Source organism: Capsella rubella, unplaced genomic scaffold (assembly GCF_000375325.1).
Source record: "Capsella rubella cultivar Monte Gargano unplaced genomic scaffold, Caprub1_0 scaffold_4, whole genome shotgun sequence".
In the NCBI taxonomy this organism is placed as follows: Eukaryota; Viridiplantae; Streptophyta; class Magnoliopsida; order Brassicales; family Brassicaceae; genus Capsella; species Capsella rubella.
This window is the reverse complement of record NW_006238920.1, coordinates 232,450-248,772: the sequence shown is the minus strand read 5'-3', so window position 1 is coordinate 248,772 and position 16,323 is coordinate 232,450. Positions and strand designations below refer to the sequence as shown.

Sequence of the window (16,323 nt, the reverse complement as noted above, 5' to 3'; positions counted from 1 at the left end):
AGGTTGTTTTGTTGATTTTCCTTTTCTGATTTAGGAGGTTTCCAGATAGTTTTGCATTTCTGTTTTAAGTCTTTCTTATGATAAATGTAAATAGGAAACTTGCTTTGATCAATGTAAAAAAGGAGACTTGCCTATATTTTGTTTTCTCACTTTCTCACGTAAACAAGAATATATCTGTTAAGAGTTCGAATTCACAATGTCTGTTAAGCTATTTGGCAGGATCATTATCACTATCAGTGAGCAATGAGTCGTCTAAGATGATCAAGAAACACAGACAAGCTAACATCATCTGTGAAAACATTACTTTCGCCTGCAAAAGGACCATCTCCATCAGAAGGATTCAGTTTTGCTAGAAGGAAACGAGCCTGCAAAAAGATATACACAGCAAGAGTAAGAACTAATACAACAATAATAAGCAATCAATGTCAACGAATGGATCATTACTACATATAATGGAGGAATGTGTAGAGAAGGAGAGGTACCTGTGAACCATACTGATCGCATATGACAAGACGGGGAGAGGGAAATCGTTCACTGACGATTGTGTCTGCGTAGTCATGAGGTGACTGCAACAATTGCTCAAATGCCTGGCACGAAGAAGACAAGTATTTTGAAGATCACACTCTAGAAGACAAGTTTTTTGAAGATCACACTCTTAGAATACAACTATTTTATCATATTCTCTTCTAAGATGAGAGATATGACAATACCTGGTATTCAGGTTGATTATGGTATCCAGCTTTTCGCCATTGGGCGATGGTAGAACCATGAAATATTACAAGGGTGAAGTATGAATCCAACACTAGGATTCTGTCAGCTGCAATGGATGTTACATCTAGAAGAATTGGTTCTGGCGGTGAATGGAATGAGAAGGAAACCAGTGAAGGTTGAATCATCACGATTGAGTTAGAAACGTTCTCTCGGGACAGTATCATTCGGAAATATGCCGTCTCGTCTGGGCTGTTGTTAAAGACCTATAAAAGGGAAAACTAACTGAGCCCAAAAGATAAATTGTGTGTTAAAAACTATGTCACTCTATCATGCATATATGGGCAGTGCAAACGAGTACCTGGACAAACTGAGATCGGCGCAAGTGAAACACAAACTGCGGGAAAATTGATAACTGAGAAGACAAGCTAAAGGATGAAGGATTTCCTTTCTGGTAGTCTCCAAACCAGGTGCATAGATTTATCAAAGCTTTATCAACCCACCTTTGGGGATCAAATATAGCCTGTAAAACAAAAAATTAACTCAAACATAAATCATCTAGATTAAAAAATCTAACTAGCTTAATAAAACTAACTAGCTCTCATCATCAAGTACCTGAGCCTCCATTTTGAAGGAAATAAGTCGTGCCATGACTACAGCAGCTGCTTCTTGATCAAAACCATTGCTCAATTCCTGTACTTCAGACGGCAATTTCCGAGAAATAATTAGAGACTATATGAAGAGAGAAACAGAATCGGTATAGCCATGTACCAAACCACTGAAGAAATCTCAAGCTTGACTTCGTTTCACTAACTAGAATGGATTACTAAGAACAAAAGATGAAATAAACCATAAAGTTCTACAATATCACGAGTGTGGCACCTCGTTTTCCATATATATTTTAACACCTGCTAATCATAGGAAGTAGGAATATAACTATTGTCCTCTATACGTGATTGGAATCTTTTTCCCCAATTCATCCAATTGACTCCCTATTTAAGACTAGATTGTCAACATACTATTTGAAACTTGCCTGTAAGCTTTCAGTTCCCATCACCCATCTTCTTGAAAGAGTTGTTACCCGGAGTCTTGTTTGACCATTTGAGTGCTGGTAGCTGCAGAAACATGAGTATTGTAAGCAGAAAGTGTGTCAAGTTATTACATCCATAATTAGCAATAATAATTTAGATGGAAAACTTGAAAATCCTTACTATGTTAAAAATTGAAAGTAAAACTGATTGCTTTGAGACTGCAAAACAACATCAGCTGTTTCCCTTTTAGCAATTTCAAAAACCAAACATATGGAAGTGTTTTTGTCAAGGCCACACATCTTCCATGCACTTGTGTGTCCCTGACCGATGGCAGAGTCAGAGCACAATGGTCCTTTCTGCAAACAATCATCAAGAAAGTGATCACAACAAGCTCAAGCAATAATAAATACCTCTAACGTTTTATTTGATACCTTCTCAAGAGATGCGCATGGGCCAATAATTCCCTGAACTTTGATATCCTTTGAACAGTTAATTTCAAATATACCACTGTATGAGAGATACATATCATCAGAATAAACTCGCTGAAGATGAGTATAGCAGACAATAGATTGGTAAATGTTGATAGCGAAAAAAACATACATGAAAGTTAGGTAAGCCATACCATGAGGACAAGCCTAGATCATTTTCACCTGACTGAAACACACGTTTGAGAGAATCCCTATATACTGAGTGGCCAAAACTTTCAGCAAGCACGACAAATCCACCAGTCTGCTCAACTGCAACTTTGAGCTCAGCAATGCCTACCTAGACATGCACATATTAGATAAAACGGTAGCTGGGAAACAAGAAAGACATTTCTAACCATTTTCTCCATCCAATCACCTGATCAACAGAACACGCAAAAACATCAAGAACATGACCCTGATGAACAAGTTGTTTCGCAAGTGTCTCATAGAACTCGACCGCTTTGTGGTAATACAGAGCAGAATCTTTATCAATGTCTTTACGAGAACGAATTGGGTCAGAAAGCTCCCGAGAAACAATCTAGAAAAAGGCATAGGTAGACAGATCATCAGCTAAAACTGAGTTTCCACCGATGGGGATGATTATAAGAGACAGGACTTACAGCTCCAGGGCCTTCAGTGGAAGGTCCTCCAATGAAAGCCATGATTCTAGCAGCAGAGCCAGGAAAGCAAGCTCCTAAAAGACCAGCAGCGATTCGGAGGGCAACACCGGTGCACCTCCCAGGGCGGTGATCAGCTGCAACAGGCCAAGGGTTGCTTCCCAGCTCCTCAATAACCTAAACCAGGAAGCAAAATTGGAGTTAACTAGTGAACACAATGTGGAATTTATAAGAGAAGATATATTCAGGCAATGAATTTACGAACAGAGTGAAGAGCAAACTGGCAATCGGAGACGGGTAACAGAAACCGTGCAATGTCTTCGGAAGAGAGACCATCTCGAGCACCGGCGATAACACCGGAAGAAGGTTTAGGGTTCTTGACAAAGAAACTCAGTTGATCCAAGAGCTGATCTTTGGTACAGTCTTTGTTTCCCTGGAAGAAGTAAGATTTGGTACAGTGAGGGAATCCGAGCTCGTAGACACGAACTAACGAATCAAAGGTGATGAGACCGACGACGGATGTATCAGGAAGAAGATCCAGAGCTAGAAGGAGAGATGATTTGAGGAAATCGAGCTCTTCAGAGATCAAGCAAGTATCAACAACGAAGAGGAACACAGGAGGAGAAGGAGAAGAGAAGGAATCGCAGAGATACTCAACAGTTGTGGCATCAGGAAAAAGCTCCGGCGGGAGGTTGTTATCGGCGATTGAAGTGTAATTTCGCGGGAAAGGATTCCGATTGAAGCAGAAAGGACATCCCCACATACAGGCGGAGAAATCGACGACGGAGTAAGGGTTTAGAACGGAGCGACAAGTCCGGCAACGAAGTGGAGAGTAAGGTAGGAGAAGGGAGTGAGATCGAAGAGGTTTCAAGAGTGTGTAAATGGCGGAAACTGGAACTTCAGAGTCGATTGATTGTTCCTTCTTCGTTGCGACGGGGATGATGTTCCATGGCATTCGAACACCATCTTGAGCTTCGAGCTCTCCAAACTCCGCCATGGTTGACTCACCAATCTCTAGTAACAAACCAAATCTGTTATCTATATATATGTACACAAAGACGCACACCAAGTGTTCGATGAAATGCGTCAAAGAAAGTTTCACACATAATAATTTCTGCTAGACATAAATAAAAAGCTTAGTTTACTGAAACACATCAGACCATTACATACAAATACAATAATCTCATTGCTGAGCAAATGTTGTATACACAATATGAAACTACAAAACCCAAATCAAAACACACACACACACACACAAAAGAAGAAGAAGTATCAAAAACAACATACACTGAAACAAAGACTGCAACAATAGCGAGAAAGATGAAAAACAAACAGTCTTCGTGGGAAATACTTGTACACGAATTGATCTTTTCTTCTTATGGTTTTGAATCTGATCGTTTCCAGTCTACAATCGACTCGTCTCCAGCTTCTGCTTTATACAACAAAAGGTTGTTGTTATATACAAACGATTTGAGAAAATAGCCTCGATTTTACAATGATGGAGATTAATGTACCTGTCCCGGGAACGATAATGACAGGAGCGGATTTGCAATTGTGGAAACAATACTCGCTAACGCTTCCTTGTAACACGCTGCAGAAGAATTCAAAAGAGAAATATGGAATCAAGAAAGTTTAAAGATCAAAACATAAGTGTTATAACTAAAGACTTGTTCTTATATATCTAACCTTCTTACTAAGCTCCGGCCTCGTGTACCCATAATTACAGCCGCAGGTTTCAGTCTCTCTGCTTCCTTACAGATTGCTTTACCAGCATCGCCTTCAATAACACGAGCCACACTCTTCACCTAAACATAACAAACAAGTATATAGCTAAGTCACTGAATTCAAAGACTACATGGAAAATATGTGTACCACAATTATCAGAATGCCTTCATGCAAAAACCGCACCAGAGATATTGCATTCACGCGGTTGATATAGCAAATGCGGCCAATGCATAGACTCAAAAGAGAGTTTCAATAGACAAAACTAACTACACATTGATATATCCCTTCTTATTTAGATTCTAGGCTCCAATTTTATACATTGTTTCTATAGCCAATCTAATTCATTTCTCCGATTTTTCTCATATGAAATACCACAATGTCTTCACAGGAGCTGCACCAAAGTAAGCTACAATTTCGATCCTAAGCTCCAACTTAACATATTGTTTATATAGCCACCTAAGTCATCACTGAATCATAATTCTCAGACCCTAACTTAGCAATCACGAAACAGTTTCTTCTCCAAACATGATTAGGCAGACCAAGAGGAAACATAAAGGAATAGGAGACCCTAACCATGGTAACTTGAAACGCCTCAACAGCGAGTTTCTCCAGCAGCGCTTGGCTCGTCTCATACACAACATCGTTCTTAACACCTATTGGGGTAAGAAAAAAAAAAAAACAAGACTTGGATCAAAATCTCCGATTTTTTCAGATCTGAAATCGAACTATGGACGAATCACATTGACCCAAATGAAAGAATCGTGGTAAAGATGAGAAATGAAAAGAGAGAACGAACTTGAGACGGCGTGGACAAGGTGAAGAGTATCGGCGAGACGACAGAAATGAACAAGAGCCCAATCAAAGGCGTGTTTGCTATTGGGACCATGATCAACGGCTACGATCACATCTCTTCCTCTCCTCCTCTCTCCGCTCTCTCTTTCTAATTCCGGTTCCGGAACCACCGGAATCAACGACGGTAACACAACTTCCCTGTAAGTGTACTCTTCATCCTCCGGCAAAGCTTCCATTTCCGACCAAACAAAAAAAAAAGACTTAAACTTTCTAAAGGGTTTCGAGATTCCGATTAATGGGTTTGGTCGGGTTTTCGAATTTGGTTTCTGGGTCTCCGAGGATCGAGAGTCTTATTTGGCTTTGGAATGCTCAAGTTTGGTTGCTTTTTGACGCGTCGTGACTGTTTTCTTCATGTGAGCCCACAATTTTATGTCGGCGGCTTTCCAGAAGAAATTATATTAATTGACAGTGACACTTTGTGTATTATCTAGAAGATACTAAATCTTAAAGTATCTTTAGGATCGAATGCTTTTATTTTCTATCATTTGGATTAATGTTAGAATCCTTTATTCTTGGTATTGTTTGCTATGTTATGAGTTTATGAGTATATGACTAGATAATTTCGATTGTAACTTTTTAATCCTTTATTCTTGATATTGTTTGCTAAGTTATGAGTATATTCATATATGCATACATACAAGAAGAACAATGGTAACTGATCTAGAACCTATACAGATTCAATCAAAGCATATGATTCAAATAGCAAACAAAAATATATTGACTTTTTGACTATGTTTTCGTTTACCAATCGTTTCGTGTTCTACTTGGCTTGTATAATTTTAAGAAAAGAGATAAGATTTTTGGGTTTCTTCGTGTTACAGTAACGCGCTGAAAAAAAAGTATTACATGGCTTAAGCTTGTTTCTTGTAGTAGTTGCAAACATGATCTATATATATGACTTTTCTTATTTACGGTTTGTGAACAATTTTATACGTATAGTTAACACCTTTATATTTGGGGGCCAAAGCGAATGTACCTCATGGTCGCCTCTGGTTTGTAAAATCAACAAGGAGAAAGTTTTATATATCCAGTTGTGGTCATGGTCGTCTCTGGTTGTAAAATCAACATGTCTAGTTTATATAATTAGAGGATGTATTTAAGGAGCATTTGTTGATAAAAAAAAAAACTGTTAGGGGTATATGTAAATGAAGAAGAGTGTTGAGTGCATCTAACAATGGTTCTATAGAAGTAGTGAAATATTTACATATAATGGACTTTAGTTTTGGTTATTATCGATCTATTACGATTTTCAATGTATATTTGGCCTTTGACGATAAACATAGATTACTCACTTTGTTTCTTACATTTTAGTCTTGAGTTTTTAACACGCATAAGTTATTATCTCTTTTTGATTGCTAATACTAATGCAGGAAGCATGCAATTAGCCGCCAACCTAACACGTAAAGTATATATATCATCTATAGTTACTTAAGTTTTAAAAGATTTGGTAAGCAATTACATATCAAAGACGTTACTTATATTCCCATTTTTAAGTTATCAGTTTTAAATTATAGGTATGTAGATAAATCGACTTACTACTGATGAAATGAAGTTTCGGAGATAGTAGTCTCTTGCATTGCACGTAACTTAATGACATGAAGGTTTTGATGTAAAAAGAAAATGTAGTCTAGGTTTCGACTTAAGATATATATACCATAATTCATACAAAAGTCTTGTAGTGTGTATAGGATTTGTGTCTTAATTTAAATTTTGAATCTGATAATATAAAAATCTCTTGGCAACGAAATGCAATCCTTAAACTTCGATCATAAGAATTCGGCTGCTGGCTAATCACACCACGTACGTCATCTAGACTTTTAATTAGTCAACCCATTGGTTTGTATATATAAATCTTCTTTATGTGTAAACCAAACTTTTCTAAAATTCTAATTCTCACACTCTTGCTTCACAAATTAATTTGAATAGTTTTCATTCTTTGATTTCTTATTTTGTATTTGTTTTTGTACTATGCACAATCGCCAAGACGTGAAACCTCACATGGGTTATGATGCCAAGATGGGTCTTCTTTATAAAACAAACTCCAAATGTTCATTTGCTAAGTATAATTATCATATCATAATCACCAATATCTTCATTCTCTCTTCAATCACATCTTCATCCATGGCTTCTTCGTCTTCCATTGATTTTTCGACTGCGATTTTAATAAGGGTTGATCAATCGGGCAAAGGAGACTTCACTAAGATTCAAGAAGCAATTGAATCTATCCCTCCCAATCTAAACAACATCCAACTCTATTACATTTGGGTTAAGCCTGGAATTTACCGGTACGTTTTAAAATAAAAACTATAATGTTAGATTTAAGACTATTAAGTTTAAAGGGTTTAGGGTATAACATTTACGGTTAATGTTTAAATCTTTAAATCATAATGTTTAAGAGGTTTATAACATCTACTTTGAGTTTCCCACCGGTTTTAGGATTTCAAAAACGTATTCCACCCTTGTATTTCATCCTTGTATTATATAATGAAAAAATTTCAGCGAAAAAAAAGAGCTTCATAACCCTAGTTTTTACTTTCTAGGGTTAAAATCTTATATATATATTTTTTTTTTATAAAACTATATATTCTCTTACTTTATATGCAAAAAGCTAAGCTCTTCAAATAATTCTTCCGAAGTTGTTACATAAAAACTATTCGTTTAATCAGCTAGCTAATCCAGTACTTGGCTTCGACCTACTATTATATTTGTGAAATTATTTTTGGAAAATATATGATATAACTTTGATTTGGTGTTTAAAGTGTATAATGCTAATATTTGGCGATTGAATTGAAAACAGAGAAAAAGTGGTGATTCCTGCGGATAAACCCTACATAACATTGAGTGGAACACGAGCTTCCAACACATTTCTCATATGGAACGATGGTGAAGACATTTTGGAATCACCCACTCTCACTATCTTCGCGTCCGATTTCGTATGCCGATTTCTCACTATTCAGGTTAATCTTTCAGCTCACATATACACGTAGTTTATCTATAACAACAACGTACGTACAAGAGACATAGTCGTGACGTGTTTTGTTTTGTTGTAATATTTAGAATAAGTTTGGAACGGCGGGACGAGCAGTTGCGCTGCGTGTGGCCGCGGATAGAGCAGCATTCTACGGATGTGTGATAACTTCGTACCAAGACACTCTCCTTGACGACAATGGAAACCATTACTTCAACAACTGCTATATTGAAGGAGCCACCGATTTCATCTGTGGAAGCGCTTCTTCTCTCTATGAAGTACGTACTAATTAACTAACTATACTAACTCATGTTCATAATTTAATTCAAATATATACACCATGCATGCACATAATACTTAAGATACAATAATATATATATCCCAAATTTTAAGGATCGGATTCGTTAAGAGTTATCTAAATTCATTTGTTGTAAAAAGCAATTTGTAGATTAATTTTAGGCTATATTTTTTAACTTGCTAAATAGAGTTAACTTTATTATGTTTTTAATTAACATAGAATGACCTATTCATTACATGTTTTAATATAACCCTTAATATATTTTTTTGTGGGTTCATTTTGTAGAAGTGTCATTTACACTCGTTGTCGCCTAATAATGGGTCGATAACGGCACAAATGAGAACGTCGGCGACAGAGAAATCAGGGTTTACATTCTTGGGATGCAAGTTAACCGGATCAGGCTCGACGTATTTGGGAAGACCATGGGGAGCTTATTCTAGGGTTGTCTTTGCTTATTCCTTCTTCTCCAACGTCGTCGCACCTCAAGGCTGGAACCAATGGGGAGACTCAACCAAACAAAAGTAACCTTATTTTTTTTACCTTTTTGGTTTTATGGTTAAACTCTTATGAATATTATTGACTAATCAGTAATCAATACGTGTACTAATATTTGTCTACAATATTAATTTATGATCAGTACTGTATACTATGGTGAATACAAATGTTATGGTCCTGGAGCAGACAGGGGACAAAGGGTGAAATGGTCGAAACAACTATCGAACAACGAAGCAACTGTCTTCTTGAGCAAAGACTTTATCGGCGGCAAAGACTGGCTCCGACCTGCGCCTTCTCACTTCAAAATTGCTCCCAAAATCTAAACTCTCATTAACAATACTTCCATCATTTGATTAATATATTTTCTTTCCTTTTTTTTCTTGTACAAATCCTTTATACATACATATGGCTTGTAATTTAAATGTGTGTAATTTATTTAAAACAGTGTGCAGCATATAATAAGCTTGATGGTTGATTCTTGTATAGGTCATCTCCCATAACTAAATGCAAGAAATTGTGAAACAGATAGAAAGAACCAATGAAAGGTTTCTTTTAAAAAAGGGAAAAATAAATAATGAATCATATAAAGAAGAAGAGAAAATTCAATTTACAAATATCCCTACTATAGTAAAAGAGAAGTACAAATACTCTCTCGGGTCGGTTTAAAAACAAAATAAAACCCGACTTCCATTTCGGATCTTCATTAAAGTTTTGCTCGATTTTTATGGCAATTTAATCGGACTTTAACGGGTCTCCTTATTGGGCCAAGGTTAGAAATACAAACGACTGCTCCGTTTTTCCAGCGTACAAGATACAAAAACAGAATATTCTTAGTACTTTACATAATAACTTTAACGTGGTTATTATGTAGTCACCTATAGAAACATATTCGCTAGACATGAGTTTGAAAATATATTCTGCAACCACCTATAGAAATATAATTAATACTCATCCATAACTTAACCGTAATATCTGCTCTACCTTGATTCACTTTGATTCTATACATATTGAGATTTTATACCTGAATATCCTATGATATTCGCTAAATATTTTATCTAAATGGTATCATCGTTTCTCTCATAATTAAAAAAGGATAATAAACAAACATTTGCATGGTGATTACAAGCCAAATTTTAGTTAAAAGTTGGTTATAGAATAATTCGAAAACGTAAAAAAATATAAAATATATATTATACTATTTTTGCAAGAGTTTTTAGTAAAATTTAATGCTATAAGAATTTATTACATTGGCAATTTATTAGTGAATTTACAATTTAGGAAAATAAATTAAATAGTCTAAATCAATAATGGAAACTTTGGCATATATACAAACTGCATTTGCAGCATTTGCATAAGTGCAATGTCCCACATCGGATAGAATTGTTCTTACAATGGTCTAGAACATATATAAATAGAGAGACTAAATTAAATGTTTCCAACTCTGAATGAGCAGGAAGCGTGATTCTCAGGCTTCCAAATTTTAAAATTTATTTGGTTAATCCAGTTTTTATTTGAACAAATTAAAACTTTTAATTACAACTTTTATAAAGTTTCAAAATATTATAAATAGTGAAACTTTTAAAATGTTTAAATTTTACAAATATTTAAGTTTTATAGAATGTTCAAAACGTATTCAAAGTTTAAGTGTTATAAATATTTTAACTCTACGCCAAGTTTAAACTAAAGTATTATTGAACTTGCCATGATTTTAAACATTGGCTTAATTTATGGCGATTATATGACGGGACGAGTTGTAAAACGAGAAGTGTTGTTAACTACATATAAAATTTAAAATATTTTAAGTTATTAATATTTTAACTTTACACCAAGTTTGAAGTATGTATATTGACCTTGCCAAAAAAATTAACATGAGTTTAATATTTTGGCAATTATATGACGGGATGGGTTGTAACACGAAAGGATTATAATATGCTTACAACAAATTATATGACATACGAGTTGTAAGATGGGACATGTTTAATTGATTACTAAGAAATAAAATATCTTTAATTTCATACTTCAACCATACCAATATAGGACATGTATAATCAAATTATTAAACTGATTAAGTAAAGATTGATAGTATGTAATCTTAATAATTATTAAATAAATTCCAACAAAATCTGTAACCTATTTAAAAAAAAAAAATGTTAATCCCGTGGTGTACAGTGGGTTAAAACATAGTTTGTTAATATAACTAGATATCAAAATTAGAATTACATAGCTTAACAAACACTAAATAAACAGCCCCTACTCCCAATTGCAACTGTTTACCTGATAATTTTTTTAATTATTATGACTAAATATCAAAAAACTCGGAATAATTTAATTGTAGTTCAAGGTTTCTATAATTTTTAAAAAAATATCAAATCAAAAATATTCCATTGCAGCCAGAGCGGGTCAAAATCTATCTAACCACGGTAAGAATATAATATACACCGCTTAAGTTTTATAACCAAATACTTTGTAATACCAAATCTTACATAAATATGATTTCAAATTAAATGGAAAAATTATTCAAAACACTTATTATTAAAAAATATATTAGTTATGTACCCCCAAAATGTAAACTATATGGATTAACGAAAATATAATAGTTACCCCATTCCCAATTGCAACTATTTAATCAATAATATTTATTTATCATGAAAATTATCAACACAACTAGAAAAAATTTTCACTAGAAAAATGTTTTCGTTAATTAAAAAAAAACAAGTCGAAACTTTTCCCCTGCGCTGTAGCGCGGGTCCGACTCTAGTTAGTTTAGTATATACTTAGTACAAGACGCGTCTAAACGTTTATAACCACGGAATCGGTTTAAACATAAACCGAGAAATTGATAACGGTTATATTTCTCCTTAACCGGTTGAAGATGGGTTAGTATTAATTTAATTTCTAAATCACTTGGTTATCTCGTTTTCGGAAAAAGATGACAGTGTAGTTACCGTTGTGATAACAGTAACAAAATCTCTCATTGATTTCCTTAAAACTCAAATTTTAATATGACCGTTGTGATTCATATTTCATTTTCTTTTAAAACCTCTTTATTATTAATTTGCTTTTATATTAAAATACTCTCTCTCTCTCTCAACTTAACGTTTCTTCTTCGTTCTTCCTTGATCGAGAAAATCAAAATTCTCTATTTCTCACTTCTTCTTCTTCTTCTTCTTCTTCTTCTTCTAAACCCTTAAAAATAAACTAATCTCCTTCGTTCGTTCTCTTGTAGAAGCCGATCCCTCTTCTCCTTGGCTTCTTTGATTTATCGTTGCTGAAAAAGCTTATATCTTCAGCTTTCTTCTCCTCGATCTGTTGTTGTGAGATTCGGTTTGGATGATCGGGAGATACGTAACAGGGCGATCAAACGGTGCTGAGTTAGTGACGTGGTGGCGAGCGAGGCTTTTGGGTCCTCTTCTTCTGGTTCCTCATGGCGGTGCTCTTGCTTGCTTGCTTCTTCTTCTTCCCTTCTAGGTACCGCTCGATCTCTTCTTGTTACTCAGACTTGGAATTTTCCTCTTGGTCTTGTTCTTGTTGATCTCTCTGGTGTCTTAGCGTTAGTTAACCTTTTATCCAATTTTAGGGTTTTATTAATTAGATAAAACATATCGATTCTTCCAAGAACGCCATTGGACTAAAAGCTTACAGCTGTGAGTTAACAAAGAACCTGTTTTATCTTCTACAGACTACAAGATAGGTACACGTTTTTTTCTTCTAAAGCTTATCCTCATTCCCTCTTTGTTAACTCACGCTAGATTACACTGTGTGTCGACTTTGTGTCTTTATGTGACTTCTTTTTGATGCAGTTTCAGTTCCTGAAATCAGAGCAACGGATCATTCAAGGTAGAGCCTATGTGTAACTCCAACTATAGACATATGGCAGAAAAGGGGAATTCCTCTGAGTTACGTTTTGGCCAACTCAAGGAACTGTTCTGAAGCGGGTAGACATATCTTGGTGGGGAGGTTGAAACTTACCATGTATTGGATTCTGGATATTGCTCCATTTTATGACATGGGATATGCTCATTCAATAGGTATGAACTTTTATTACTTGTAATTGCAAATTGCTGCTGCGTGTTAATTGGGTTTTCAAGGAAAGATCTCCATTAGTGAAAACTGCAGGCATATGCTCAATTTGTGGACCTATTATCTTGAACTTTCTACAAACCCAAAGACTTCTTCTGTGGAGTTTGGAGCTGATGAGGTGATTCTCATTACCAATAGTTTTAACCATTCCTTGAAAAGCTTAATTCATGCTTTTGGTTTGGGACATGTTAGCTTCAATTTGGTTTGGATTCTGAATTTGCACTTAACGTTTTATATCAGGCTAGTTTAATTGTGACTATGTTCCTGATGGTATAACGAAAGTGAGACTGGTGTAACAGAAGTGAGACTACCCATATTTTATAAATTCCCCATGCTCATATTCATCAAGCTGAAAAATGCATGGTCTCGAGGTAATCAAACTTATCTGTCTCATTGTCCTTGTCCCTTTGAATGAAATAAATCGTCTATTGTTGTTCTCTTGGTTTTTTTCATTTTGGTTATATTGTCTTTGGAGGTCATTGATGTATTCTTTCAATAATCGAGGTATACTGCTTTACTAATTTGATTTGCGAGTTTCATTGCATTGTTTTGATAAATTACTACTGAGCTCATGTTGCTTCTCGACCACATAGAATTATTACATGTCTGCAACATAGAGAATTGAATCTCAATGGCATATATGCATATACGATTTTGGATTGATGCAAAATCTTTGTTTTGTAACAGTGTGCACACTCTCAATGAGAAGATTGTGGTATGCTCTCTTTGTTTCTGGTTCAGTTTTTAGTGTACTTGAGCTTCGTTTCAAATTGAAAAAACTGATTGTTTAGCTGTGTTGTCCATTTCATTATAGCTGGTTATATGAGTTTGAGTTTAGTTCTCTTAGATAAGGGTGTTGTAGTTTATGTGCTGTGGAATGCATTATGCATTTCCAGTTTTATGTGTTGGATACCGGAAGCATCTTTACATTTTGAAATCTAATTATTCTTGCAGGAAGCCATCAATGTTGCTGCAAAAGAGACTGGGGTCTTCAGTGCCTTCATTATGAGATCAGTGAGTTAATTTTCTGTTGAGTCTTTGCTGGTGTTTGCTGGATACCCTTTTGGCCTTTGTATCTAATACATGTATATCCAGGGGATATCATGCCTCCTAATGGAGTAAGAGTTGCTATGGAAATGCAAGCTGAAGCTGTAGAAAGAGAGCCCAGATTCTCGAGTCTGCAAGTATCCTTAATAGTTTATGTTCTGGGATTGAAACTATGTGCCTGCTACTGCACATTTCGTTCACATTCCTTGATCAAAGCTACCAATTTCTCCTTTTTAATTTATTTACAATTAGAACACAATAAATCCTGCTTAAAATGTTGTTCCTCATAATCTGCTAACTTTAACAGGAGAACGTCAAGCCCATATCAACAGAGCTGATGGTAAGAAAAGTTCTGTAATCTTGGATTCAGAAGCTGCACTGAAATACCAAAAGGTGTACCTCTTTTAGTTTATCTATCATGTTAGCCTTGTGATTCATGTATTATATTATTACTCTCTTTGTTTTGTACTGAGAGTTTGTGGTTCTCTGTCTCCATTGTATGCTCCTTCTGTACTTCTTATATATGATTTTATGTATTCAATGTTAGATAATGAAGATCTGTCTTGCGTTATGCTTTTGTTTCAGGGAGCAGACTCAAGATTCGATGGTCCAGAAGATTAGAAAACGAATGTCGATTCTTACGATGATGATGATGATCTCTGCAACATATTACATCATCCGTACGTTTAGAGATTGATCAGAGCACAAAGTATACATATTACATCATCGTTTCATTGATTGAATGATGATTTTTATTGATCCTATGTTTTCTTTCAGTCAAGATCTATGTCACAGGATATTAAATCTAGCCACTGAAACTCTTTCACCAGAGAGACTAGGAGGAAATTTAAAAGAGGATTATATAGTGAAGAGAGGTATTAGCAGGTTCGTAATAGTTTGTCTTTAATTATAAGAAGATTGAATTAGTGTCAAATTATGAAATCTCTGATGTGTTTTGTTTTGTATTATGTGTAAAATTCGGGAACGGCCACTGTCTGAGTCGTCTAAGGAATATTGAGATATGGGAGAAATCACAGCCTTGAAGGTATATTATAACTTTTCTAACTTTTATTTTTAACTAAGAATAATAGATTTTGATATATGTTTATATCTTCTAAAATATACATAAAAGAAAAAAAGATTTTATATTTTCCATTTCTATTTTCTGATTTTAAACTATCAAGATTTTTTAAATCAAATTTCAATTAAACAGTTTTAATTTTGAATAAATAAAAATGGTTTTTTTTGGGTTAAATCTAAGTGTTAAATTTAATTACGTTGAAAACAAAATGGGCCGAACATCCAGTCCCTTTGTGGTCCGTTAGAGGTGTATAAGTTCAACATGTTTTTCACGTATTGTAAATTTAACGCTTAGGTTTAAGGGTTTTTTTATGATGAATATTTTTAAGTAAGTTTTGATTTTTAACAACAACATCATTATACAAAATGTTTTCACTTTTAGAAAAATATAAATGTTAAATAAAAATATGATGAAAACAAATAGGATAGTTCAAAATCCCTTTTTGGTCCTTTAGTTTGTTTAAGGTCTTTTTTGATAAAAAGTTTAAGAAATTGTTTTGATTTTTTAACTAAAATTTTCATTATACACTATAGTTTGGTGTATAAGTTTAATATAAATTCACGTATCGTGAGTTTAACACATCAACGCATTAATCCATTAATACCCATATTTTCATGAGTTGGAATGGTTTGACATCCCTAGCTTCAAATTTTAAGGGTTTCTATAATTATTTTGACTTCTAACCAAAAACATTTCATCATATTTTTCATCATACAAAATATTTTGGATGGCATATTTAGATACATTAAAATAGAATGGCAAACTTTTCATAGCTTACGTTAAAACATAAATTTTAACCTCACGTTTTAACGTATGAAGTAAAAATATTGCATGTGTTAAAATTTGTAAAATCATAACATTAACATCATATAATCTAATATAGATTAGGGCATGTCTAGGGTTATTTATTTTCAAATATTGTAAGAATGTTATATCCAAAGTATTCAAAAAAAG

General features: G+C 34.5%; 3 protein-coding genes and 1 long non-coding RNA gene across 5 annotated transcripts; 2 read left to right on the top strand and 2 right to left on the bottom strand.

Annotated features, from left to right (window-relative positions):
- Nucleotides 1-91: 91 nt before the first annotated feature.
- Nucleotides 92-3,893, bottom strand: LOC17889471 (protein transport protein SEC23). Its single transcript, XM_006296135.2, has 12 exons — nucleotides 3,089-3,893; nucleotides 2,827-3,000; nucleotides 2,583-2,744; nucleotides 2,362-2,504; nucleotides 2,171-2,246; nucleotides 1,920-2,095; nucleotides 1,742-1,823; nucleotides 1,324-1,401; nucleotides 1,070-1,231; nucleotides 711-974; nucleotides 483-587; nucleotides 92-365 (listed from the first exon to the last, which is right to left on the bottom strand). Exons 1-12 carry the CDS (start codon nucleotides 3,818-3,820, stop codon nucleotides 234-236), a joined length of 2,286 nt encoding a protein of 761 aa, XP_006296197.1. The 5' UTR covers nucleotides 3,821-3,893; the 3' UTR covers nucleotides 92-233.
- Nucleotides 3,894-3,963: 70 nt separating this feature from the next.
- On the bottom strand, nucleotides 3,964-5,729 carry LOC17888844 (universal stress protein PHOS32). Of its 2 annotated transcripts, none has more exons than XM_023784009.1 (5): nucleotides 5,345-5,729; nucleotides 5,122-5,201; nucleotides 4,510-4,628; nucleotides 4,338-4,414; nucleotides 3,964-4,255 (listed from the first exon to the last, which is right to left on the bottom strand). In XM_023784009.1, exons 1-5 carry the CDS (start codon nucleotides 5,574-5,576, stop codon nucleotides 4,200-4,202), a joined length of 564 nt encoding a protein of 187 aa, XP_023639777.1. In that variant the 5' UTR covers nucleotides 5,577-5,729; the 3' UTR covers nucleotides 3,964-4,199. The 2 variants fall into 2 exon arrangements, with proteins under 2 accessions (XP_023639777.1, XP_006296248.1); XM_006296186.2 differs by having other exon boundaries at nucleotides 3,964-4,252; nucleotides 5,345-5,727.
- A 1,669-nt stretch (nucleotides 5,730-7,398) lies between these two features.
- LOC17888042 (putative pectinesterase 11) lies at nucleotides 7,399-9,619 on the top strand. Its single transcript, XM_006295921.2, has 5 exons — nucleotides 7,399-7,685; nucleotides 8,198-8,357; nucleotides 8,458-8,646; nucleotides 8,952-9,187; nucleotides 9,304-9,619. Exons 1-5 carry the CDS (start codon nucleotides 7,399-7,401, stop codon nucleotides 9,482-9,484), a joined length of 1,053 nt encoding a protein of 350 aa, XP_006295983.2. The 3' UTR covers nucleotides 9,485-9,619.
- Nucleotides 9,620-12,317: 2,698 nt separating this feature from the next.
- On the top strand, nucleotides 12,318-14,588 carry LOC111831165. The gene is made up of 7 exons (XR_002834386.1): nucleotides 12,318-12,629; nucleotides 12,739-12,852; nucleotides 12,962-13,189; nucleotides 13,266-13,359; nucleotides 13,482-13,612; nucleotides 14,196-14,255; nucleotides 14,337-14,588. It is a non-coding gene; the product is annotated as an uncharacterized LOC111831165 (long non-coding RNA).
- The last annotated feature ends 1,735 nt before the right edge of the window (nucleotides 14,589-16,323 follow it).